The sequence below is a fragment of the Falco cherrug genome, chromosome 4 (assembly GCF_023634085.1).
Source record: "Falco cherrug isolate bFalChe1 chromosome 4, bFalChe1.pri, whole genome shotgun sequence".
NCBI classification, from domain to species: domain Eukaryota; kingdom Metazoa; phylum Chordata; class Aves; order Falconiformes; family Falconidae; genus Falco; species Falco cherrug.
Genome location: NC_073700.1, coordinates 18,188,333 through 18,214,728, shown reverse-complemented (window position 1 = coordinate 18,214,728; position 26,396 = coordinate 18,188,333). Strand labels below are relative to the sequence as shown.

General features: G+C 40.6%; 1 protein-coding gene across 1 annotated transcript in view; it reads right to left on the bottom strand.

The window, feature by feature from the left end:
• Nucleotides 1–310: 310 nt before the first annotated feature.
• TAFA1 (TAFA chemokine like family member 1) overlaps nt 311–26,396 on the bottom strand; it is a 231,608-nt gene continuing 205,522 nt past the window's right edge. The window contains exons 4-5 of the mRNA XM_005432562.3: nt 6,075–6,199; nt 311–1,181 (exon numbers count right to left, since the gene is read on the bottom strand). Coding sequence (XP_005432619.1) covers nt 1,164–1,181; nt 6,075–6,199 — 143 coding nt within the window. The 3' untranslated portion in view covers nt 311–1,163. The remainder of the gene's footprint in view (nt 1,182–6,074; nt 6,200–26,396) is intronic.

The window sequence follows — 26,396 nt, the reverse complement described above, 5'->3', positions numbered from 1 at the left end:
TAAATTTAGGTTGTTCTCCCACATGTGCTGTGGGATAAGAGCACACAGCCAGGCAGCCCCTTGCGTGCGGGTGTGCCTGAGCACTCGAGATGTCCACAGGGGAATTCACTTAAGCTGAAATGCTCGTTCACCAATTGCAAATGGGCTCATAAAAACCCAAACCATATGTAAAATCCCTCTCACATGTTAGTCTGGAAAGAAATAGCTTTGTCGTTGTTTCAAAGAATTAGTGAGCCAACGATGCAAAGCTTTGGAGTTGGTTACTGGGTTTTTACTGTAGTCTCTACGAGCTATACAAAGTCTGAAGACATTGTACGTACAGTACATGTTTAATAAGAAGGGAGCTCACAGTCTACCAAACTCTGCCAAATAAACTTTTAATACATACTGTACTTCACTCAGTAGTTGTCCATCTCTTCTTCATAGAATATCTAACAGCTCTAAAAATATTTTCTTGGAAGAGGATAGAATTATCATTGTTATATATCAATCAAGTATGGTTAATGAAGCAAAGCCAGCATGCTAGTATTGCACAAGGGGAAAAGCCTCCAGAACACAAAGTGGAACAACAAATGCCCTCGAAATTCTGCCGAAGGGAACAGGAAGCTCTGGATGCCACATCAGTAGGATTCGTGTAGCTCTTAGGCATCCTTGTACCGCAGCAGGTTTGCTTTGCCTCTTCACTGCCACATTTCTCTCAGAAACAGGTAGGGATCTTCCAGACCATTACAAAAAAAGAAAAAAAAATTTAAAAATTACAGCAGCTGCAGCAAAGTGTGGTACTATTCAATTTCTTGAAGACTGAGGCTTTTATTTCAAAATATCATATATTAATATATATATATTTCTATATATATACTTTAACTGGTATAAAGTAAATTGTAGATCCAAACTTATACTGTTGTTTGTATTTCGCAATCTTGGAAACTTTACCAAAGGAACCATTTTCTTCATTTTTATTTTCAGCTGTCAAAAATCAGGGGCATTGTTTCCACTGAATGCTTTCTTTTACACAGTAAAGCCACTGTTGTTATCTGGTAAACAGTCAAAGTGCAAATAAGAAATCCATTTGGCTTGTAAATGCTGAGATGGTTTTAAACTTTCAAGACTTTGTCCTCACAAATCAGCAGGGCTTTCACTGTCTCCGTGCAGGCGGCGCGCTGTTAGGTCCTCGGGTGGATCTGCCATAAGAAAGTGCGAAAGAGTCAGTTATACAAAATATGTTCTGACAGGAAAGAAAGACCCAGGCTTTGCGGCGCTTTGCCTTGCTCAGGATATTGCTGAGTTTAAACCGCAGTATTTTGGGAGGGTTCTTTTCTCTTGGGACTGCACAGATTGACAGATATGCAAGAGGCAGGTGCTGAGCGAGCTCCTGCCTGGGCCTTGGGAGATCCTGGATGAGCATCGTTCACCCGGGCCGGCAGCGCAGGAGATGCCAGGACAACCTTGGGTGTGGGGCCATGCTCACCCCAGCCCCCCACCCTCCCCTTCTCAGAGCGATGCTGGTAGCTTCTGCTGGACAAGGACAGGCAGATGGATCCATCTGACCGGTTCATTTGGATCCCCATCAATCCACGTACCCAAAGGGGGCAGGATAGGAGTGACCAGCTATATACTAGACTGGCAAGTCTGACCGACTTCATCTACTCACCTCGGGTGAGATAACACGGCCTGCAACAGACCGTAAACACCATTGCTCTTTATGACTAACACCACAATTGATCTGAGTGAGCGTGCTAATGGCTTGAAGAGGAAACACCACCGCCCAGAGGTTTGGTTTTTTTTAGGATGCTGGAATAAGAATGACTGACCAGAAGCAAAAATAGCTCTCTCGAGGAGAGGCTTTTGTTTCTTCCCCACACTGATACACACAGATGAATGGCACAAGGGGTCCAACCCTTTGCTAGATGACTAGGTCAGCAATGAAACTCAAATTGACTTGAATACGGGCAGGTTCAGGCATTAAATCAGTGCTACAAATTATTAGCTAAGCACTAGGTGATATGATGAAATGCAGCAGTAGGTCTTATAGCAGGAGGTATTTGCTATGTTGTGCTCTACTGCTTTGAACTGACCTCTTAATTACAGAGACTGTTATTATAAAAATAGAGGTGTTTCTTCACTGCTCTAAAGAAAAATTTAATCTGGATATCATCTGACATATTAACCCAGTTGGACAGTTTAAAAAAAGGAAATAAAACTCTGGGTTCATTTACCATTTCCTTCCTTCCCCCAGTTCCCATTTTCTGCTCTCCTGGTTTGCCACTGACAAGTGACCCTGCTGGGTTTTCTCTCTCGGGGATGAATATCACCCTTTCTCATTTGTACACTGCCTCAATACTTTCTGTGGTTGGTGTAGGAGCAGGGAATGGCAAGGGACTGAGGGGCCGTGGACACCTCAGATGTCATTTGCTGCAGCTTGAGATGAGCAGTGGCTGGTAAGAAATGTGATGCTCAAGTCCCACTGGGTGCCGTGAGATGGCCTGTGTGTGTCTGGTGGCAGAAGGTACGGTAAGCCAAGTGTTACTCCGCAAACTGGGGGGTGGGTGGCCCTGATGGAGGGTGCAGGCTGTGAAGCTGGAGAGGTGCTTCAAGCTGAGCTGCTCTGCCAGCCCCCGATGGCTCAATGCTTTAATTTCCATTATTTATTTATATATACATATAAAAATATATATACACGTATTTTATATATATATATAATATTTAATTTCTCCACACTGCAGTAGAAAAACAGCTTGTTGAAATATTTAGAGGGCTAGTACATGAATGCCAGGTGTTGTTTGCGTGGAGTACACACAAAGGGCATTTTGCAGTGCAGCATGCACAGGAGCCCAGGCTGAGAGCCCCGGGGAAGAGCATTGCGCAGAAAGTCCTGTGTGGACACCAATCCAATGTCCAGAACTTGTGAGTGACTCCCTTGCTCAGATGGGAAGTGGCAAAACTTGGGATGCATGAAGAGCCATGTTTCCATGTTTTTTAGAAGCTCTGGTTCTTACAGGCATTTATGTGCCCTTGTCGGCATCATCTCCCAGCATCCAGACTGAGACTGTGCTCTTGCATGTTCCCAGGTGCTGGCTGCTCTGCTGAAGTATAGTGATGTGATCTCCAGCCAGGTCCTAGTACAGCTCCAAGAGCCCCAAATTTTTAAGGAAAGCATTGAAGCTTATGTTCTTAACAAAAAGGAGTGAATAGGGATCAAAAAAGCATTGAAACTGCTCCAAAATTGAATTACAACCTGATTTTTTCCCAGTGTTTGTCACCTGCTCTGACCATCAGTAGAAAAGAAATTGACTTACAGAGGCCATGAGCTTTATATCTTTGGCATTAACAACTTAATTAGTGAGCTACGCTAAAGGACTAAACACAGGAATAAATGCATGAAAGGGAAGGAATGGAGGATGTGCTGGCAAAGCCTTCACAGGGTCTGTTGTCCACCTTCTTCTGACACTAATCAGTATTAATCATATCTGAGAACCAAAGATGAAGTAATACACTACACTGTAAAATTACGTATATTGTGTATATACATGTATTCATATATATACACACATACACACATGCTTATATGTGATTTAGTGTGGCTCTTGAAGAATATACTAATAGGTATTTTAATCCTGCAAGTCAAATGCAAATGTTTTCCTTGTCAGACAGCAGCCGCCTAATGTAAATGTTTCTAGTGTAAGGAAAAGCCTTCATTAAAACCGTTTACAATGTACAGCCTATGGTAACTTGCTCTAGCTTTTTGGCTGATCACCACAGATATATCTGGGATGTTGACTGATTTGTCTTGTTTCTTCTTCTTTCTTAACTTCCTTAACTACACAGATTAGACACACATGGCCCAATCTTGCAGCCTGGACTGGGGTCAGTACAGATTATAGGGTAATCTCTTTCCCTGATGCCATCTGAAATGACAAAACAAAGAGAAAAATGCCTGTTTCAGGATCTGATTTCTTCCATTATTTTATATTTATGTTGCTAGACTTGATGCAGCAGTACAGATTCAAGCAAAGTTTCAGGGATTATAGAGTAGAATTTTCCTTAAAAAATGCAAGAGGCAGTTGCTAAGCACATCATGTCATGTTGCCTTTGTCAATTGCATTCTGTAATGATATTTTAAAGCAACAAAGCAAAATTCTACTGGAAGCAGCACCATAAGGTACTCCCCTCACAAGCTAATTAAAATAACTCCTGTGGGTAAATGAAGAAATATTTTTTCAGTTATGAGCACTCACTCTGTAAGTATTTAATTTAAATGAAATACAATAATGCATACTGAATAGATTGGACCACACATCTGCATATTAATGAAGCTGCTAAATTTCTAGCAATCGCTTCTAGATGCAGGCTATCGCCTAAAAGTAGTTTATGTGATGAGGGTTGGGGGAGTTAAGAGCAGGACAATTTCACAGAAAAAACCAAAATGCAATTCCTAAATTATATAATTTGCAGACAGACTGCAGAAGTACTGAGTTATTGTAATTTAACAAAAGTATAACATATTTCCCCGTGTTGCTTATTACTTCTTTAATATCACTTTCTTCCATTTTAATTTCCCAATTCAATGAGGAAAACGTTGCCTCCCTGAAAAGGACATGTAGTAAGTTTGGTTTTTTGTTTAATTGCACTGCAAGGCACATACATTAGGGCACCATCTTCCAGTGGTGTTTCAGTGTGGATAGATCAGTTGTGAGCATAGAGTGGTTTGCAGCAACAAAAGTACTGCAGGAAGAAATTGAGTCAAGGAATCACAGTTCCCTCCATGCTTTCTGTTTTGCTTTGTGAGATGATGAAGAGCTGATACGCATCCTGCTTTCAGGGGCCACTTACTGCCTTCTGCAAGGAAAACCTCCTAAATTATAGTGCTGCGATGTGGTGGAGAGATTAGCCATGCCAGAAGGTACCGTTCAAGAAACTAGGTTGCAAAACAGATCACTCATCCTGGGGTAAATCATATGGAGGGAAAGAAAAGACTTGAGAGGGCATGGGGATCAGCTGGGGTAAAATCTCCTCCTTCAACAAAAGGCCTAGAAGACATGAAAAATGACTAGAGGTAGGATCGTAGCAAAAGGAAGAAGTCAGGGAATTCTGGCTTTAAGCTTCACATTCCTGTGAATTAGTAGCTGGGTATGAGTATGTAGAATTTCTTAATGAACAGGGAAAAATGTCTTGAAAAATCGCTGTATTTTTTTTTCATTTAGCAGGTTTCAAAAGTTATTTTCCACTTCACTGAAAAACAAAAGTTATTAATTTATAAAAAAATATCTCGAGTTGACAACTATGTCATTTTTCTCTAAAAAAAAAACCTATCATGGTATGAAAATAATCAAAATTGTTGTATACAGGTATAGGTGGCAGTTTTAAGCAGATGTTGTGAAACACTTGCACAATGCAAAAATAAAAGCTAGACTCTATTTTTGAAAAACACTTTTCCCCCCCCCCCGAAGCGAATCTCATAATGAGAGTTTAGCCAGCTCATTCACACTTTCTCTATTTGCAGCCGCATCTCCACCTTTTCCTAGCCGTGCATGGTGAAAGCTGTCATCACTTGTTGGCCTGGGTTACCTGAATCTTCAGTATCTCAAGAGTATGTTACTAATGGGTGCACAGGGCTAGAGCTGCTCTGAAGTAAGACCTGAAATGCAGATAGTGAGTTGAGTCCTCAGCACCATTTCATGCTACAAAGCACATCTACAGCTGTTAATACAGATGTGGCCTGGAACAGCCCAGGAATGGATGTGGGATCCAGCAGTTCCCTTCGATCTAGTATTCTTCCCTTTAGCCTCCAGAAACAAGCTCAGTGATGTGCACTAGGGTTTTTTTCTGAGGTGACCACGTCTATAAGAAAGTGACCTGGCAATCCAGCAGCTCCAAGCCTGGACCCAGGTGACCAGCCTGAATCCATCTGAATTTTCACGAAATTATAGCCAGAGGCTTTGGATGGCTGGGGAGGTATGCAGTGAGCTATAAGACTTTTACAGCAGACATGATGATGGAAAAGCTATGGGCGAGCAATCATTAGCGACCCCCATTCCTATTAGGACCTCCTGGGTATAGGCAGAAAGACAACTTACTCTGGTGGTCTTGATTTTATTGCCAGTCGCACACATCCATCCAGAATTATCAGGCAATGTCTTACATTCCTCTCCTTCTAGGCAGGGCTCCATCTCACACCACCATTTCCCGATCACTATTGAAGCTAAAAGAGGAAAGACAACGTTCACAACTATGTTATAATGAAAAATCTAATTAAATAATATCTCAGGGGTCTAACACTGCATTTAAGAGGCAGAGTGTCCCTTCTAAACCCTTCAGTTGAAATTCAGTTGCAAGGAGATCACATTTAATTACTTGTTTTGCATCCTATATTCTCCAAGACAGTGCATTGCTTGCCGTAGCTTCTTTATACACGGGATTTAGTCTGCTGTCACGCTGTGACTGCGGGGAACGCTGCGATGGCAGCAGCCCTGGCTCAGACCGAAGGCCCCCCCACCCTAACAGCCCGTCTGTCCCAGTGGCCCATCAGATCTTTACGGACATATATAAGACCAAGGCAAGTCGAAAGAGATTTTCCTCAGAATATTCTCCAGGTCTTCAGGACTTGTGGCTCAGGGTGCTCCAGAATAAACACTGTCTGTTTTGCTTTCCATGCCTACAGCTGGCTTTTTCTTCCACAAATCTGTGCAGAATTTTTTGAACCCATTGCAGACTTTTAGCTTTGACAGTATCCCATGGCAGGGAGCATCACGACTAGAAATAGAAGGTAACGTTGTGCTGAACAGCAGCAGAAGTTCAGTTTGTTGAAACATGATTATGAACTTTATGGAAACCACATTATCTCTAACAGTAACTTTAAATTTCCAAATATTTAATGTTGTAAATAATGACAGTGTTTGGATCTTGTTGTTTGAATTTAATTGGCACATATGTTTACAACCTTGAGTGTACCTTAATGAAGTTTCTTGCCTGGGAATTGGTATCTGTCTATAACCTTAACTGTATCTTAATGACATTTTTTGTCTGGGGATTTTGATAAACTTTAGCTAACCTTGCAAACTGTGACTAGCTGGTGCATGAGTGGCTCTGTCTGTAGTTTGTTTTCCTTGGCAAGAAGCACTCATGAAGCCTCACTCTCAAAGCTTCATGCACGCTCACTCAGAGATGCTTAACCCATTCATATCACCCCCACACAGCTGCTTCGAGCCTATAATATACCTTTGGAGCAGCAGACTACCTTAGATCTGGAAAATGCCCTGTTGTGCATGCATTGATTTAAGGATATTTCAGAGTTTATAATTAAAGTATTGATTTATTTTCTATCTAGTTGTAATCTGTTTATGCTCACAAAATCCTAAGGAAACACCCAAAGACCCATCTGCAGCTGCTATTAACGCCCATCCCCTCACTTCACAGCTATGTAGATGAAGCTAGAAGTCCCTTTTTCTCTCATCTCTAACATATGACAAACCACTCAGAAATAAACACACTGAACCCGCATACTAGATAATCCTAGACTAAAAAGTATGCATCACTATTCCATTCATCATGCAAGAGGAGGCTCTGTGTGGCACAGAGAGCAGGAGGCTGGAGAAGAGAGACTCAACAAGGGACAAAAGAGGGACTCTGGCATTTTCAGTAACACGTGAACTGTATTCTTGCTTTTGGGTGAGGAGAGGTGGGTGCTAGGGGACTATGGTTTCAAAGTTACCTGTCATCAGCATTATCTACACAGTTATACCCATCACACTATCTTACCAGAGCTGCTGTTGTCCCGCCTAAGCACTTGACTTTATTGCTCCAAACCTAATTTACTAGAAATGGTTCCCCTTTTGATCTAGCCCTGAAAGGAAAACCATGTTTTCATAGGACTGTTCCAATTTTGCATTTTGTTTGCCAGTGTGGTATAGCAAAAACAAACCACTGCCAAGACGGTCAGTCCTCAGCCACTTGGAAGTCTTCTGCCAGCCTCATATAATTACCTCTTCTCCTTAGTGCTCCCCTGACTTTCTGATCCAGCTTCCTCTGCTGCAGACTAACAAACAACGTGCAGAGACGCAAGCATGCAGGTATGTCATACTATAAATGTGTATTTCCAAATGGGAAACGTAGGTACACACAATTACTCCCAAATTAAGCCAAATACTATATTCTTTAGGTAAGAATGTAAGAGAGAGAAATAATTTATATTGTTTAAATGAACACAGAAGTATGTCATGGTGCCCAGCAAGGAAGCTGTCTTTCACATAAAGCTGGTAGTAAACTCGGGGAAATAAAAATTCTTAATTACAGGGTGGGAAATCCTGTAAAGAAGGTCAAGTATACGTACATTAAATGTCACTATTATTTCCTTTAAAGTGCAATTAAGACTTCCTTTGGAAAGGTGAGGTCTTTGCTCCTCAGATAAGCTGAACAAACCAGCCCCTGCCACTTGTTGAGGCGCACGGTTGATCTGCATGGCATATGGTGAGCCATGCTGGAGTGCAGCCAAGTATAGCCCAGTTTAGTGCAAAATAACCCAGAATGAGAAGCAATATTTCTGAGTCAGCTAATTAACGGTAATGGGGAAGGTACGGCAACTCAGGAGTCCAAGCCAGTAGCTCTAGGACAGGCCTTACCTTGGTATGGGATTATGCCAGCAGACTTGCTGAATAACTCTCTTGACTGGGACATGGTTTTCACCTGCTGAGTTTACTTGAAACACAGGGAAAAATACCTTGGCTTTGAAAGCTCCTTTGGTCTGGAAGAAGAGTAAGCTGGAGCAAGTAAGCTAGGCTTAGGATAGAGTAGAGCAGAATAGAAGAGTTCAGTTGGAACGGCCATACAATGATCATGTAGCTCTGTGTTGCCTTTCCTATTTCTCCTCACAGTTTATACCTCACTTCTATAATGTAATATATAATTTCTCCATATGTACAACACACACACACACAAAAGCCTTTACACCTGTTCTTGCAAGGCAATTTAATGATGCTATTCACACATAATTTTCAGAAGGCTATTATTAATGCTGCTAACAGTGGAGCAAAGAGATACCTCTCTTTACTATGCATGAAAAGGCACGAGGGCTGAATCTGTGCTCTAATAATAGATTGGGCAGTGAGCAAACTGAAAAAGCATATCCTGCTAAATACTGGCCTTCACAGCAATCATCAGAGCAGCGCATCCTCAGAATATGTGAGAAGAATCTTCTGATATGGAATCAAAAGCGATGATCATAATTATTTACTAGTAGCAGTGCTGTAGCATGAAATAACCATGGAGAAGGATCCTACGGTGCTAGGTACAAAACCACAAACCTGAATGCCCTGGCCTAGGGAGTTTACAATGTAAACTGGCGATATGAGATGAATACAGACTGAGAGGCAGCATGGAGAAGCAATGCTGCTCGTAGCAATTAAAATGATCTAACTACTTCTTGATGCTGTTAAATACAGCCCAAGGGTTTGGATTGTGACCTTGAAAAATACCGAAATGCAAAATCAGTGCTGAACATTAATGTCAATTGATTCATGTAACAGCGTGCAGGTTTTATTGTGCTTATGTATATATACACACATCTCTGTATATAGCGATATCTATCTGTCTCTTAATCTGTGATCACAGTGCAGTTACAACCACAAGGCAACCCACCCAAGGGTCCACCAGTGAGTACCCTCACCTGTCCCTAAGCAGCACAGATGTGCTGGAGACAAGGCTCCTCTTATAATTGGGGAAACTAAGGCCTTTTACAGATGAAACGCTCCTGTTTGTCTCTAATATGTAAGTAGGCAAAGTTCTTTGTAAATCTGAAGCACTACAAAACTCGCTGTGGTCTAGTCCTCAGCACCATGCTGTGCCAGGGGCATCCAGAGCCCAATGAAAATTATTTCCTTTGAGTCTTGTGTTTACAGGTTTTCTTTTCTATTAAGAGCCCTTTAATCTTTAAGACCAGTTGTCCTTCCTGGGCACTGCTGATCCTTTGAGGTCTACTTAATCTCAAAGTTTTACACCTCCAGCTCTGTTCAAAGAGGCAGGAAAAAGCTTTAAAATGAATCACAGTTTGCTGTGTTTGAGATGAGGTGCACCTGTATGGGGGTGGGGGAAGCTTCCCTGGGGAATACAGTGCAGCCTCTCTACACTTAGGTTATGTTGCTCTGAGATGTGCTGAAGCAGTTGTGTGTGTGAGAGAGAACTGTTAAAGAGAAGATGCTTTCCCTCGGGGCTGTTTGCATTCGAGATGCCCCAGATCCTGGTGAACCTGAGCTTCTTGGTGAACCGAACTGCTAATTCTGGGTGAGAATTACAGACTCCCATTAGTCACCAGGTATCATGGGCTGCGAGTGCTCACATCATGCTGAATTAGATGCCTGTAACATTTTGGAGTGGGTTTCATTGTGTTCTTCTCGCTGTCTGGGGAATACTTGAAGCATGGAGTTTCTTCATGCAAGGCTGATTTGACTGAGACAGATAATCCTCAGCCATGGGGAAAGAAAAAAGGATATGATATAAAAGTCTTGACTGCACCAGCTTGCTTTGTGTTTTGTTTTGGGTGTTTTGTTCCCCAGCTCCTGCTAGTGTAAATAAGAGTTTGCTTATATCTGAGTTCTTTTCAAGAAAATGCCTCTTTTATAAGAATATTAAATTCTAAGCATATAACTAATGGAGCTGGGGAGAAAAGCAACTTTCTTCAGAAAATTCTTGAGATTTTTTTCCAGTCCAATTCACAGTGTATTTTTTTATATCTTTGTTGGAAAAGCTATAGACATTTTTTGATCAAAATATTTAACTTTTGATGTATTTTGCCTGCATGGATTAACAGACAAAAAAGCATTTGGTTGAAATGGCATTTGCTGATCGTGTGTACCAAACAGAGACATAAACTACAGATAAGAGATCTGGGGATCAGATTGAATATAGGGAAAGAGCAAGAAAATAGCTTATATATGCTAGTGTTTACACAATTCTATTGCAATTTAAAATGCATTTGTTCCCAAACCTAATGCCCAAAGCCTTAGGTGGCTGCAGGGAACTTCCAGCTTAGACTGAATTCACTGGGCTTCAGCCCGCCAAGTTCATAAGAGCCTTTGTAGGTCACATAAGGGTAGTGACCGCTTTTTGACTTGTCCTTGTGCATCATCTGGAGCACAACGGTTTGATGTATGAAGAGAGCTGGCTGTGGATGTTTTCCCCTTGAATGTCAATAAGAAATTATTCTATTATGGGACAGTAAAAAAGCACCGAATACCCTCACATATCTACACCCAAACTGAGATCAAATCAACATGGAAACACTAACCATTCTATCATCTTCCTCTTGAATGAAGCGGTAGTTGGAAAAAAATTGATCCGATTTTGATCCAATCCATTGGATTCAAACCTCTTCACTTGTTGGAACTCTCAAACTTGTTGTGTCTCACATTTCTCAGCCTCCAGGTTCTTGCATTGAACTGAAATCCCTCAGCTGATCAAAGCGGTGATGAAGGGCCCTGTTACAGGGGATGAACAGGGCACAGGCGGGGGGTGGTCTGGGGGAAAATGTGCACACACTGCCCAGAGGCTTGCACGCGCTTGCTAGTGCCATGTTTGCTACTCCAGTGCATATATAAAATGCAAAGACTTTTTTTGCAGATAGAGCTATCCTTTAACTTTTCTGCATTTGTGTTTAGGAAATTGCTTTAGCATATTGTCCCATTGTTAAATATAATGTCTTTATGGCAATAAGCATAAAGACATTATATTTAACAACGGAACAATATGACAATACTCACAGAGTAATATATAACGTTAATTCATGTTTATGGAAGACCCTGAAATATGAAAACAGAGCAAAGTATCATCATGCATTTTTCAACAGTTTAGAGGGAACATGCTATGTATTAAAATGTTCCAAGATTGCTTCTGCATTTGCCATTATAAAGCCACAGCAGCTATCTCTTTTTGCCTGTGATAAAGTGCACACATTTTGTTTATATAGAAATAGAATACAAAGGAATAGAGATATTAGATTGTGCTTCCTCCTGATCATAGGTATCATGTTACTCCAAGGAATAAGAAACAGAGTTTGTTTTCAAAACTAGTATGACACTCATTGCAGGATGGGAAAGTTTTTACTGTAAGTATAAAGCATTCCATTTTAATCTAGTTTCCACCAGAGAAGATTGATATAAATAAAATTTAAATAGAGAACACATTTCACAGATGCCAGCAGTGAAAAAAAGACTTTGTCAGCTTAATGAAAAGATATCAATTTTCTCCACTTTATTCAATAAATTGTGAGTCATTTTCTAAATGGATTAAATTAAAGGAAAGTTCAAACTCCCCGTGAGAGACTCTTGCACTTATGGAGTCTTTTGGCAATGGCCATAGCACAGAAGTAGGTAAAATCCTCCAGGTCATTTTTTTTTCGATACAAACCCCACACCTCACCCTGATATAAACTAGAATAGGGGAATCTGTAACCCTGTGCTCACCTATTCCTTGTAAAACAAAGTCTCAGCAAATTGAATGAGACATGTAGTTTCTCTTGCTTTATTGGGATGTCATGGGGTGCAGAATGAATTACGGGGGTGGGAATACACTTTCTAGGAGGATGGGAAAACTGGAGTGAAAGAAAGTGTCATATGGAGGGTTCTGTATTTCATAAACAGCCTGAGATACCATTTACTCTGGGAGTTGTAAAGCAGTAATGCGGTAAGTTAAAGAATACAAATGCGAAACAAAAAAAGATTTCAGGTTGAATAATGCTATCTAGGAGAAATACAGGATGTTTCCTACAGGGAATCCATCGAACTATCTGCTTTAATTCCATCTTAATTTTAGAAGCATCAGTCTAATGCTCATGCAGTGTAATACTTTGCAGATTTTGATAACAGACCTCTCATAACTCTGGGAAAACTGACATTCCTTCAGTTTAACATACAAGCACAGTGCAATCAGTCTGGCAAGTGATGTTTCGTATCTCCTAATTGCCTCGGATCCAGTCTTGCTGAGTTAATTTAATATTTTTTAATTGTAGTAAACATTAAAAAGAGATCATCATATTAAATTATTTTCTTTATGACTTTCTGATCTTTGCAATGTTCTCTGGGTTTCTGAACGATGTTTTATTAATTCACTGGTAGAAAGTATAGAAAGAATTGAAGGTTTTCATATTTTTTTCCACCCAGAATTCTTGATTTTTCAGCAGCCAGAGTAGGGTATTTTTAAGAGTGTAATATGTGTCTGAGCAACCCTGTGGGCTGCACTAAAATATACCCACAAAATATGAAAGGGCAGATTAGACTCCAAGAATCCATGAACAATTTCCATTTAAGATCTGCATAAATCAGCAAAAAGGGTGCTAATTCGACAGCACGAGAAGACTCACTAGTGGAAAACCACTTACATTGCCATTTTCTAACAGTTGGCATACTGTTAGGTAAATTGGAAAAAATGACATAAGAATGTTGTATACTTCCCTCGTAACAGTATGACTAATAGAGATGGTGATGGCTAATGGCCTGAGAATCCGAAACTGCCAGAGCTTGTTTAATCCCATCTCTGCTTCTGACTTTCTCTATTACTACAGGTAAATCATCTTCTTGCTATAGCAATTTTCCATTTGTAATTTTATTTACTTAAAAGGATGAGTTGTTTTTGCCTTGTTCCCTTGTACATTCCCCTCTGTCTTTACTGACCCGTTGAGCTCCAACACTGCACTGCAGCAGTGTGGGGCTGACTCGTTTGCTGCATTTGTACAGCTAGGAGGATGGTATCTTGGACTGAGCCTGGGTTTCCTAGGTACTACCATAATAAATAGTAACATTAAAATTATATGAAGTCTGTGTGCTGCCAGATTTTTAAGCACATGCATGACTTTCAGACGGATAGAGATGGTCTGTTAGAGGGCAGGTTTCACACAAAACAGCTTGCACCTTGCAAAGGTGTTTTTTTGGCTGCAGTGCTGTTCAGTCCAGGAGGGTCAGACATTGCAGCTTTGTGATTCTTCCATGTCTCTCCCTTTGCACCTTTGGAGACAAATGTTGCTTGGATGCATGGCTGAGCGGCATCTGAAACTAAAGCAGAACCCTGATTTCTCATGGGCGGCACCTTCACGGTGGGTGAACGTGCACCTTCACTTCCATGAGTGCATTAAAAATGACACTGCTCAAGTCCTCTGAGTACCTATAAAGTGTGTACAGCTGTTCAGAGGTAAAATCCTCTGTTCTGTTAGCTAGATACACAGATAAAACCATCCAGATTTTAAGGAGAACTGTAGAAGTTGCATAATTATCTCCCGAATGGGGTGGTTCTCAGGGATCTCAGCAGCACCGAGCCCAGGCCAGTGGAAAGCAATCAGAATGTCTTTTGGGCCCCATGGTTCACCTTGTGAGATCTTTTCAAAGTCTCAGGTTTTAAAGTAATAAAAAAATGAAGACACCAGAAGCTGCCAAGCTTGGAGGCCAGTGGGTTGTAGCACTCCTTCCCAGAGATGTCAGCAATTCCCAGGTCAGTCAAACCGTGCTTGGCAGCTGGCTCTCAACCCCTGTTCTCATTTGCTAATACTGTACTCAAAAGGCATAGCTGGCTTTTTTAATTATTCCACATTCCATTGAGCTCAGACATGACCCATGCTAGACTTTTTTTCTTTGACAGTTATGGATCATAGTTGCTATTATAAGTGAACCTTCACTGTGTTCTCTATCTAGAAGTTTGATTTCTACAACGAAAGGCAGAGCAAGCCTTGACAAAACAGGTTTTTTGCAGATATCTGTGGCAGAAAGAAAGGACGTGAAATGATAAAGTAAACCATGTATGATAAACTTGTCTCCCCAAGAGTGCATAGTGTATTCTATGACATTCCAGAGTGCTAGGACAGAGCCTTATGTTTTTTCTTGGAAATTCTTGAATTCATGTGCAGCAACACACACCTAAGGCAGGCATCAATCTGCCCACCTTTGTTTATAGTTTTCTGCATGTGAGTTTATTGGTGTTTGACATAACCTCGCTGCAAAGGCAGTGGGTCATTTGAGAGCAACCTGCTGACACTAATGAGTGCTAATGAGACTAATGAAAACATGAAATGCTTACATTCAGGGAGCTGAAATGAATGCAGGTGACTGAGGATCCCCTCCCAGCCTGTACAGGGAAAATCGATCTTTTGTAGGTTAGGGAGACTCATTGCTGCTATTTATTACTGAAGTTTGGAGCTGAATCCATCCCTCACTGCAGAACAAAGCTGAGAGCAGGCTGTTAAAATATTTGTGCAGTGTAGCAATGTATTTACACCCTATTTGAACTGCTTCTAGATAGCCTAGTGAAAGCTTAATCTTACTGTTATATATTTAATGAAATGCTGATGAACTGCAGCATAATTATACATTTTTGGAAAGACAATAGGAAGCTGCTTATAAATATTCACACCCATGTTTCAGACCAGGGTTGAGGAATATTGTGTCGTCAAAGAAGAAAAATGTCTCCATGTAATTTTTCATTAATGAAGTAAATGAATGAGTTAACATGTAGAGAGACAAGAGCCAGGTTGTGAGGTGAGGATTAGGGAGGTACACCGAGGTTTGAGGGTGGCCTTGCGATGCTATTCCTCTGGTGTCTGCAAGGACTCTTAAGTTTTACAGCTATATCTATATATATCTATTGAGCTGCTGTGGTCCTGATGCTGCTGTGGAGGTGTTTGCTCACACAGCCAGTACTGCTGGGAAACGACAGAGTTGAACCAAAGGTATAATTGCTGTGACTTTGTCCCTTGTGACGGTGGGAGTGAGCACCCAAGAGGAGCAATTATTGCCTGGTTTTGCATTAGAAACCAATGATCTGTGTTTAGGGTCTGATCCAACAGTTACTGAAGAGACGGGGGATAAAAAATCCTCCTTAGTTTTTGCAGGTTTCAGACCAAATGTGGTGCCTGTAAAAGTTGCCATTTGCTCAAACGTGAATGCTGTGCGTGGCAGGGGGCTGCTTTAGCAAGGTGGGAAGGAAAAGCTGCAAGATGGGCTCTGAAGGGTGAAAGTCTATTATGAAATTTTGACTGAACGAGGTGCCAGAATCATAGTTTAGCAGCAAAGCACTCTATGAAAAAACACTGAAAATGAATAAATTATGTAACTGTAATGCATTTATAAGGCATAACAAAGCATGCATAATATATTGGATAGTTATCAGTTACAAAATTAAATTCTGGTGTACTGCTTGGGTGTAAATTCTGTAGCATTCAGCTTCTGTTGTTTCTAGTCCACAGAGAAGATTCCTGTAAATAAATAAATAAGCAAAACTCTTCCATGGAATCTACAGAAATTAATACGATTATGTGTTATTAGTCAATGAAAACCACCTTTTCTTTAGCTTTGTGTATGTTTTTCCAGGTGTTGGTTTTTTTTTTTGAGGTTCTCTTTGTTTATTTGTTTTAAATACAAGCCATTATATTGTCACTGTTTTTCTCTGTGAAAAATGCTAACTTCTCCGTGATTTAAAGACCTAAGGCTGAATCTCTAAGCTTAGAAAATGGTGACATATGTGCCTGCAGTTCTAGGTGTGTCTGTAACAGTGAGGGCTGTCAGGTGGTACCTACTGCTGAAGGAAGCGTGTGAGGGCAGGAAATGTGGCCAAAGAACCGAAAGCACAATGATCAGGGATTGGTGTGAGCAGTAAAAGGCTGACGTTTCTCCTAAAATCTGGATATCAAGGAATTTTTGGAAAAAGAGACTGCTAAGAGGTGTGAAGTACATGAAGCCATCTGCTATTCTTCCCTTAAAAAGGGTGAAGAAAAGATAATAATCAGAGATGGAAAATTCCCGAATCAAAACACTCCTTAATTTTGAGCTTGTTCTAAGAATCTAATGTCCTAAAAGGGTCTGAGTATCACTACTGGTCTCAGAGGTTCTCACTGGGTCGAGTGGGGTTGGCAGGTTCACTGATAAAATAAGGTGTGTGATTAAATACAGATTTCAGCCATCACTTTAGTGACTTAGGTTTGCAATTTTATAGGAGAACCCTTGCTTTGAGGTACCATCTTTTCAGACAGGCTGACCCAACCGTGTGAGGATGGGGTTGGGTGCGAACAGCTGTTTGCTGGCATTGCATGGTGGCAGGAGGTGGCTCTGGAGGGACTTTCTTGTTCTCCCCAGTCCCACCAGTGCAAGCACCTGCTGGTGTGGTGGTCATACTTATGTCCAAAACACCCAGCATCACATGTCTTTGTCCTGTCTTGGGGCAATAAAGCTGCCTATCTGGTCTGTGGGTGGTGATTAAAACGCTTTTGAAGTAGTTGAAATTCGTATCGGTGCTTGACCTAACGTCTCATAATGCATTCTTGGTACGTTCTCTTTTGCTCAAAATGTTCTGCCTGCTGTGTCCTGCAGCCTAATAAAATATGCACAAATCTATTATCCGATGGACACATATGCAGAAGAACAACAGCCTTCATTAGTTGCCTGTTGGCATGTGGCTGGTGGATTTTCAGAGTAAAGTGACGTGGGTCAAAGCCCTGATGAGCGTAACCCATGGATGGCCTGTGGTGCTCAGGAAAGGATGGGAGCAGCCCTTTGCTATTGTCTGCACCCACCAGCTATTTTCAGGGAGTATCAACTACAGAAATATGTTTATGGCAGACAGTTTTACAGCTGGTGAGTGATATTTAAACCCCTACCAACCAACAAACTCACATTGCAAAGTAGGGTCAGGTGCCCTGTGCTCTCAGTGTAGGGATGATTCAATTTGAAATGATAAACTAAGGGAGGATTTCTTGTCCTAATGATGGTACTATGAACTTGCACGTGGTGTGCCACTTTATGCACGCTGGTACCAAAAGGCAGAGCTTGCAAATTTCTTTAGGAGGTGGCTTAGTTAACTTGCAATTATCTCTGCTGTGGAAAGACACTATGGTCCAAATTCTCTTCTGTGAATTGGGGATTGCTGTGGTATAAATAATACACCTATAGAGCACTTAATAAATTTCCTCAGTCCGGCTCTCAAAACTTATCTCAGAAGGGCACAGTTTAAAATCTGTGTGGAGGAAACTGTTTTCAAAGGTTAAATGAGCCAACTGTCACTCCACAAGGTAATTACTGATTTATTAAAAGTGTTGTATTCATTCAAATCTCTTTGTTCTGTGATGTAAGACAAGTCTAATTTTGTTTTACAGATTAAAGGAACATTTGTTTTTTGTAAACAAATCCCTAGCTACTATTACAAATTACATCATGCATAATCTTGACATGATAGATTTGGAGGTATTTCAGTGCAACAATGCCAGTGCAATCAGAACAACAACTGCAAAACTAAACAAAAATTGATGAATTAAGCACACGATACTTTGTATCTCATATCATAGCTTAATTACTACTTCAATATGCATGGAATAAGAGAAGTAACTCAATTATAAAAGCTTATCAGCAAGACTTAAAACCAGTGAAATTCATGAGTGGATATTAAACTGACCTTAACTGACAAGCTTTTCTTTGAAATTATGTTTTCCTTCAGTGCTCATAATGCTTATTTACTCTGAAACGTTTTACAGAGCTGAGAATTCTGATAATGGGCACTTGAAATTTCACGGCTGTGTTGGTTTTGGCACAGCTCGCGTCTTTTGCCTCCATTCCATTTAACTCTGAGTTGTATTATTTTAAAAGGTGAAAATTCACTACCATTTACAGTGTTGATTTTTTTTTTCCCTGGAAGAGTCCCTGGATTGCACTTCTAGGTAAGTCTTTGCTACGAATAATTTATATGATGACCTTACTCTGTTGTCCTTAGAGTGAATAATCCTGAATTTATACAAGGATCATTATTTCCTATGTAATGCACAAGATGTGCTCTTGAAAAAATAACCAGATGGAAGGACCTGTGAGTCTTAGACTCCAGATACTCCAGGAATCTTGTGCACACTCCGGTCAGATCATTCTTAGCTACAAAGCTGTAAGCTCTATTCTCATCACTACAAATAGGAGTTTAACATTTTATTTTTCGCAAACATCTGTCCTTGTTCTACTTGATCTCATTAATGCTCATACAAAATGAATGTAAATGGAGCCTGAGCATGCCCAGCGCAAGTTCTTTCACAAAGCTGAGCATGAATTAGTGTAAAATGCTTTGCAGAATATGTTCAGCTCTGCCAGTTGCAAAATGTATGCAAGCAGAAGCCCTCCAAAGATGAATAGCTAAACAAAGACACTGAGAATTGCTATAGTTACCAGCAAAGTGAACAGGAAGCTGTTCTAGATGAAATTTTCTAATACTCCTTGTTCATCTTTTTAAAGAACTTTAAAACATCACAAGGTTGAAATACCTGGGTTTTCTTTCTAAAGAGTGACCTCCACAAATACCTGCAAGTTGAAAGTAGATCAAATAGAAATGATAATTGGCTAGTGAATCCCCTGATTCTGGGTGTTATGTTGCAGTCCTCAGGCTAGTAAGTTTTCTTATTTTCTGCTTCAGCAGTGATCACCAATGGAAGAGAAGATGGATGAAGAAAAGAAGCAGATGAGTGGACAAAAGTTGGGAAAACTGTAAAGGTCGGATATATGTCCTCATAGAGGTGAGTCCAGCCTTACAAGTGCTTTGATTTTTGTCAACCATTACGAGTTCACAGTTTGAGGCTTTACAGCAGGAGCATCTCCTGGCCTATTGTGCATGACCACAAACTGACTTTACCAAGTTCTCAAAAAATCCACTTGTTCATCTCAAGAGGTTCCTTGAACACAAGGCAGTTAGGAAAGAAGCACATGGTGAAGGGGATCATCATCAGGCATCTCTTTCTATTTAATCAATTTAATAATCCATCACCCGAATTCTGCAGAAGCATTTCTGTCCTGATTGGCACCTGCCATTATAATGTGCGATGTCCTTGACAGCCAGACATGACCAAGTGCGTGAAGACAGAGGCTCAAAAGACGGCAACATCTACAAAGTGGGTCTTCACCTTACTGACCAACATTGGAAAAGTAAGAACTCCCAAGCTGAAGCTTCTTCTGGAAGTTCTTTTCCAGGTGGGAAAAGTTTATCCTGCTGCATTTTTTATTTAATTGTACTTTGTGCCTGTCATCTCACATAAGAAATTCCCTTGCACTGTCCAGGTTTGTCTGCCATGGAGTTGTAGGATTGATATTCTTCCTGGTACCACTTACCGTATCTGACTTCTCGTTCAATCCATTGATCTCTGCGAGTGATTCCTTGTTTCACTTGCTCCAGGTTTCTCCTCCATACCTCTCTCTCTCTGCTTCCTAATTCAGTCTCCACACCCGTGATCTCAAAGTCAGGGCTGGGAACCAATGGCTCCTCCCATATGATATGGGTACATGGGTAAATGAACAGTCACCTGTCACATTTAGTATAAATGCTCTAAGACAGAAATGTTATTTGACATTAAACATTAAGTGCTGATTTTTAGTTTTTTGCTGCTACCTAGATATGATGCTCTCACCCTGGACCTTGTGATAGCAGGCAGCAACAGCTTTATTACAGAAGGCAGTCTTCAGAGTTTGGTAATTTAATGTTCAATGAAGGTAGAATATGATAGTTTATTATGAGCGCCTTTTGCATGGGCTTCCTCAAATATTTATAAACTCATTTAAATAATTAATACAGGAATTTTTCATAAACTGTTTATAGTCACCAAAAAAAAAAAAAAGTAATTTGAAGGAAGGACCTTTCAGGTGCTAGGAAACATGGATAGACCACATAAATTAAAAATAATGGCTTGCATCTAAAGTTTACATGACCTTTTTACAAGTCATCTACAGTTGCTTTCTTGGGGTGATAAAGTGCTTGTATTGAGCTGGTTAAGCTATGCACTGCACAGATTATTTTAGGAAGGAAAAATGAACAACTTTCTATTAGTTTGTGGATTGTTGAGATCAAGGTTTAACCAAAGAAACAAAATATATTATCTTAATTATGTCAACAAAAGTCACTCCTCAGCCCTTCTTTTTGAGCAATTGTGGCTGCATACTATTCTCAGGAAAGCAAAACCATTTTTTCACTCGTTGGGACAAGTTTGCGTTTATCACTACAGCAGGTCATCTTTTAATCAAGCATAAGCTATATAAACCAGCCTGTGACCATCCTAATATGGTTAATAACAATAAAATCCTTATAACAAAAGCAATTACTTCACAGGAATCCAGCCAGCTAGGGCTTCCCAGGCTGCTGGGCAGCAGCAATTTCTTCCCTCTGAAGCCAAGTTGAGCACACTGCTCTCATAGGGCACTTGCAGGGATGTCAGATTCAGGCTACCGTGGGTCAAAGGGGAGCAGCGCTCTCTGATCCGGTTTTCTCTCATGTATCCTTTTCTAGCAGGTTGTAGGTATTTAGCTTGTGCTGAGGCAGAGAGCCTGACTTGCCGAGCTGAGCATGGAGCCCGGCATAGCAGGGCTGCACAGGCTGCAGGGCAAAACTCCCTGCTAGTGCTGGGCAGGCTCGCTCTCGTCTGCAGGAACCAGCCCGGACCTGATACTTCTGCCCTACATCCACAGAGCATGGAAAAAACTGTTGTTTCCTCCATCCTCTAGTTAATTGATATCGCTGGCTCAAGGCATGTCTTGCAATCTGTGCATGGGGAAGGCTTTCTTTCACCCTGGTATCATTTATTCTCTTCAAGGTTCACTTTAAACTTTCCACGAACCACATCAGCGCAAACAGGTGCATGCAGGGCTTTCCGACAGAGAAGCTGTTGCAGATCTGTGAGACCCTGCCTGAGTTCTGGGTCTCCCTTGTTCTGAGTGCTGTCTCATTGAGATATCAACTACTTGTGCTGCTCCAGGCAGGGTGAACTTGGTGTCGTATCATGAAACCAAACTTTTCAGGCAGAAATAGCAAGTGGAAAGGAGACAGATTTTTCTTCCGCTTTCTTTTTTTCTGCACCTCATCTATACAGGCACAGAAAACCCCCCACAAACTCCACCCCATTTAGAAAAGTGATCAGAGATATTCCAAATACCAAACAAATCCATGCTTATCTTGTAATTTCTTCTGGTATCTTAAAACTCAGGGGTACTATGTTCTGTAAACACCTCCTGTCTGCATAAAGCACTAGCAACCTCCAGCCCCAGCCCTGGAGAAAGCTTTAGCAACGAAGCCAAGATGGGTAGCAGGGAAGAAGAAGAAAGTATGCAAATTTCACTGGGCACACTATAATTACTAATTCATAGCAGAACAGATCACAGTATTTCACGCTTATCCCATGTAATTCAGTCACAGCAGTATTCATTTTAGTATTAATTTTAATAGAATAATTACCTTTTTAAAGAAGAAAGAAACTACTGTTAGAGGGTTACATGCTCAGGTGGGGAAGATATGGTGATTTATGCTAGTTTGATGAATTTTGTAATCTTCCTTTTTCCTTCCTTTGAAAAGGAATTCAGTAATTGACTAGTCGCCAGACTTGCAGAGATAATCTATGCTAAATGGAGCAAAATAGGAAGAAATGGTGAAGCAAAAAATGCAAGCACTTAATGGTAAGATTTACATATCTGCATTTGAATGTTTATGTATGTGCATGCCTGGCAGACACACATACACACAAGTGTCTAAACACCCAGTTCCCAGTTCATTCCCAATGCTGTCTGGCAGGAGAAATAGTTCCCATAGTGACACACATCGCTAAATTTATAATAGTATGTGTCCAGATTCAGCTCTGCAAAATGGCAAGGAGTTTGGGATTCCAATAACAGCCTTTTTGGGTATTAGCAAAGAGAAGGGTTTGGAATATGAGCTGTATAAATGACCTACAAAATAAGGAACAGACAGCTATATTATTATCTCAAGAGCCCAGAGAGATATGCAAACCACTTAAAAATTTTGCTCTTGGTCACTAGAAACTTTTGATAGAAATACTTCATAACCTGCAGCTGTCATACTTCATATATTTTTTGAGAATGAGCTTAGACCTTAACCCTCTGCCACTTGCTGCCCTCACAGCCTTGCTGCCTTTTTTCCCTGACATTTTCCTTTCTTTGTGCTTTTCCCTCATTTTCCTGCCCAGGCTCATGGGAGCAGCTCCAGCGGATCTGCCTGTTGCCGGAGTTGGTGTGGCAGAGAGGAGGTAGAGCTGGACACTGGGAACTGGTGTGCAGCTTCTGCATCTGTCTCTCATCTTTAACCAAGTTCACCTGCTTTAATTTTAGATACTTCAAGGTGGTTCATTATATTAAAATGAATTGCTTTGAGAATTACTATTGAGATTAATTGAATTTATGGCCCCATCCAGGAGTATATGCCCTCTTGTTGTGATTAAGATAAGCCATTGCTTGAAACAAGAGTTAAAATACATGTCACTTTTGTCAGTCAGCAGTGCTGTCATTGACAGGTTTTATCTCAAAAAAAAAAAAAAGAAAAAAAAAAAAGAAAAAAGAATTTCAAGATAATTGTGTTTCCTTTCTTTCTCCTAAAGTTTCATATTCAACCATTTTATTTCAGGGTTCTGCTTAAATTGAAACTACTACAGCATTATATGCAAAGAGAAATCAATCTCAAAGGGGGAAAAAAAGAAGAACCAAATATAGATTAGAAAGCTGCCTCTCCAAAGATTTTGAAGTATGAGAAGCCTGGCTTTGCATGTAAGATTAATGACAGCTACGTGTGTGATGAATAGTTCAGCTCAAATCGGGGGAAAGTTTTACCCGAAGTATCTGCTGAACCCCTAATGTCACCCAGCCGTACCGCAGGTGCACGCGCTTCCCTGTTCTCCCAGGCTGCACAATGAGGTGAACAACAAAGAGAAGTAATACGTATGCTGATCATCAACCCACATCACTTTATGACAAAAAGGTAATTTCTCTCTCTGGATATATTTTTTTTTTCATTATTTTTTTATGTGGCAATATATTGGCTTTGTTCGCTTCTTATTAAGAAATGGAGATAGGGCACTGGTGACGGAGCCTTGTCTCACATGGCGGCTTATGAATGGAGCTATTCTTGTACTTTAAATTGTAAGTATTTTTTTGAAGAATGGACAAAATGAATATTCAGTCACTGTGCATTCAGGGGCTCAGTTCGTGGCCAGAGAGCATTCAAGACTTCAGGTCTGCACTGGGAGCTCCTGGGGAGACCTTCCAGCTCTGCCTGGCAGGGACCACCAGTCCTGGTCAGGGTATGCAGAATGTCTTCTGCAAAGTAGCATCTTTAGTGGCTGATAGACTTCGAGATTTTGTATTTTAATGTAAATGAATTATTCAAGCAGTGTCAGCATTTGATCATTAAAAAAGCAGGTAGAAAAGTCAAGCTAGGACAGCTTTTGACCTCCAAAGGTGTTTGCAGTAACAGGGAGGCTCATGCTGCAGCGAGGTCAGGGAATCCTCACGCCACAGCAGTTTCCTGTGTCTTCTTCACACCTCCACTGCCAGGATGTCAAAGCCATTCCCAAGCCCCACCTTGACGCTAAGGTGGAAAGGAAGGTATATTTTTGTCTCCTGATCACCATTGGTTGTACAAGCTCCTCTGAAGAATGTGGGCAGAAATGGTAAAAACATCCATTATTATTCAGTGGAAATACTGGGATATATTTGTGTTCTCTTTGCTGGAGAGAGAAGTTAGTGGCAAGTTTCCTTCCACATTCTGTGGGCAGTGGGACAAAAAGACACACATGAATTCTTTAGGAACGGCCGTAACATTTTACATAACTATAAAAGTAAGCTTTTTCTAATACTAAAGAAATATGACTCAAGAGAGAGCTTTCTATGTACACATGTACATGTACTATTACCGTTTGGAAGGAAGTTCTTCAAAAGCTAGAGTTATATAAACTTATTTTTTTAAGTAATTGTATTTGCTCTTACTTTCAAATGAAATGAGTCTGAGAAAATGAATTGCGTAGTTGTTAGTGCTTTTTGTTTAAATTGTAATTTTTAATTTAGAAACACACAAGTAACTTAGGTGCCAAAGTGTGGAATTTAGATGACTGGGTGGAAGCCCTCAGTCTTTGAAAGTGAGATCCTAAATACTAGTTTGTGCTAAAGAGAGACAGGAGCAGGCTATGTCTGCAACTTCATTAGTGCAGCCTAGTGTATATGTGCTCCGAGTCTTTTTCCAGCAGTCTGCAACACCCCCACAAATCATCACTCAGCATGACTGCAAACAGCTTCTCTTGATATATACCTGAGGAATCTATACAGAATGGGACAAAAAAAAAAAAAAAATAAATCTAGACAACCAGATAGCTGTGAAATGGATTATATATACACACACACACACACACACACATATTTCTGTGCTGTCTTTTCTTTTTTTCAGGGCACTGAAAAAGACAGGCAACAGGGACACACCTTTGCAACATCATCTCCTCGTGCAGAGATGCCTGGCTGTGTCAGTGAGGCTAATCCCAGCAGCATTTCAGCAAGACCTTGCTAAATTCTAGTGAAGCAACTGGGAGTCAAATGAGCTCCACAAAGACTAATATAACTATTTAATATCCCTAAGGGCTTGTCTGTGACCAATCTCTCAGCATAGCATGCTGCATTACTTTTTTGTTCTGCAAGGGTAGAGTAACAAATGGGACCATCGGCAAGGGCCACAGATGCATCTCCTGTCATTTTGAAGAAAACTAGATTTGTAAGAAGTCAGCCATACTGTACGCAAAAGAGGGTCTAAATGTATAAATAAGATTGAAGACTTGACATTTAAATTGCAAGGCTGAAGTTTTTATGCATTTTTACATGCATGCTGTTATGGCTGCGTGGGTAGATGAAGGATGGGAATGTGGAAGTGAAGAAGTATTCACCTTCTGATGATGTCTTGCAAAGGCAAAAAGAAAAATTGTTATTTACAGGGATGTTGAGCATATCTTTATAAAATGCACTTGCCTATCATTCAGGAAAAAGATCTCAAAATCTCCTGCTTTTGCTGAAACTGTTGGAAGATGTGTGCATGTAAGTGGTGGGGTTTCACATTCATCTTTCCAGTGATGCATGATGACTTGCAGCATGTTACACGGTTTTCTTGCAGCCATAATTTCTAAGCTCTGCTGGCCATGAAACTGATGCTAAAGCTTCCCCCAGAAACTGAAGCAGGTCATCCTACATCTCTCAGTACCAATGTTTTGAGAAACTCCACCAAGGTGCCACTGAAACTCCCTAGGCTGAATGACAAGACAGAGTTGAAAGCAGTTTATGCATAGAGTCAACACATTCAGTTTGAAGAGTTATGCGAAGGATATATTATAATTGCCTGAAACAACCAGGCCTGTCCTGCAAAGCCTCCAAAGAGCTGGATGTTTTGGTGCGTTTCTTTCTTCTGGGTTTTGGGTGGGTTTTTTTGTTGTGCCATGGGTTTTTTTTGGGTCATAACTAGAGTTACTGTCTGGTATAACTTCTTACATACTATCATATAAAAAATAAGCCTGTGTTCCAATATGTCTTGTCTGACTGTTTCTCAGGAAAGCGAGTTGTAAGCAGTGAATAACTTTCTAGGAATAAAAATGTTGCAAATACACT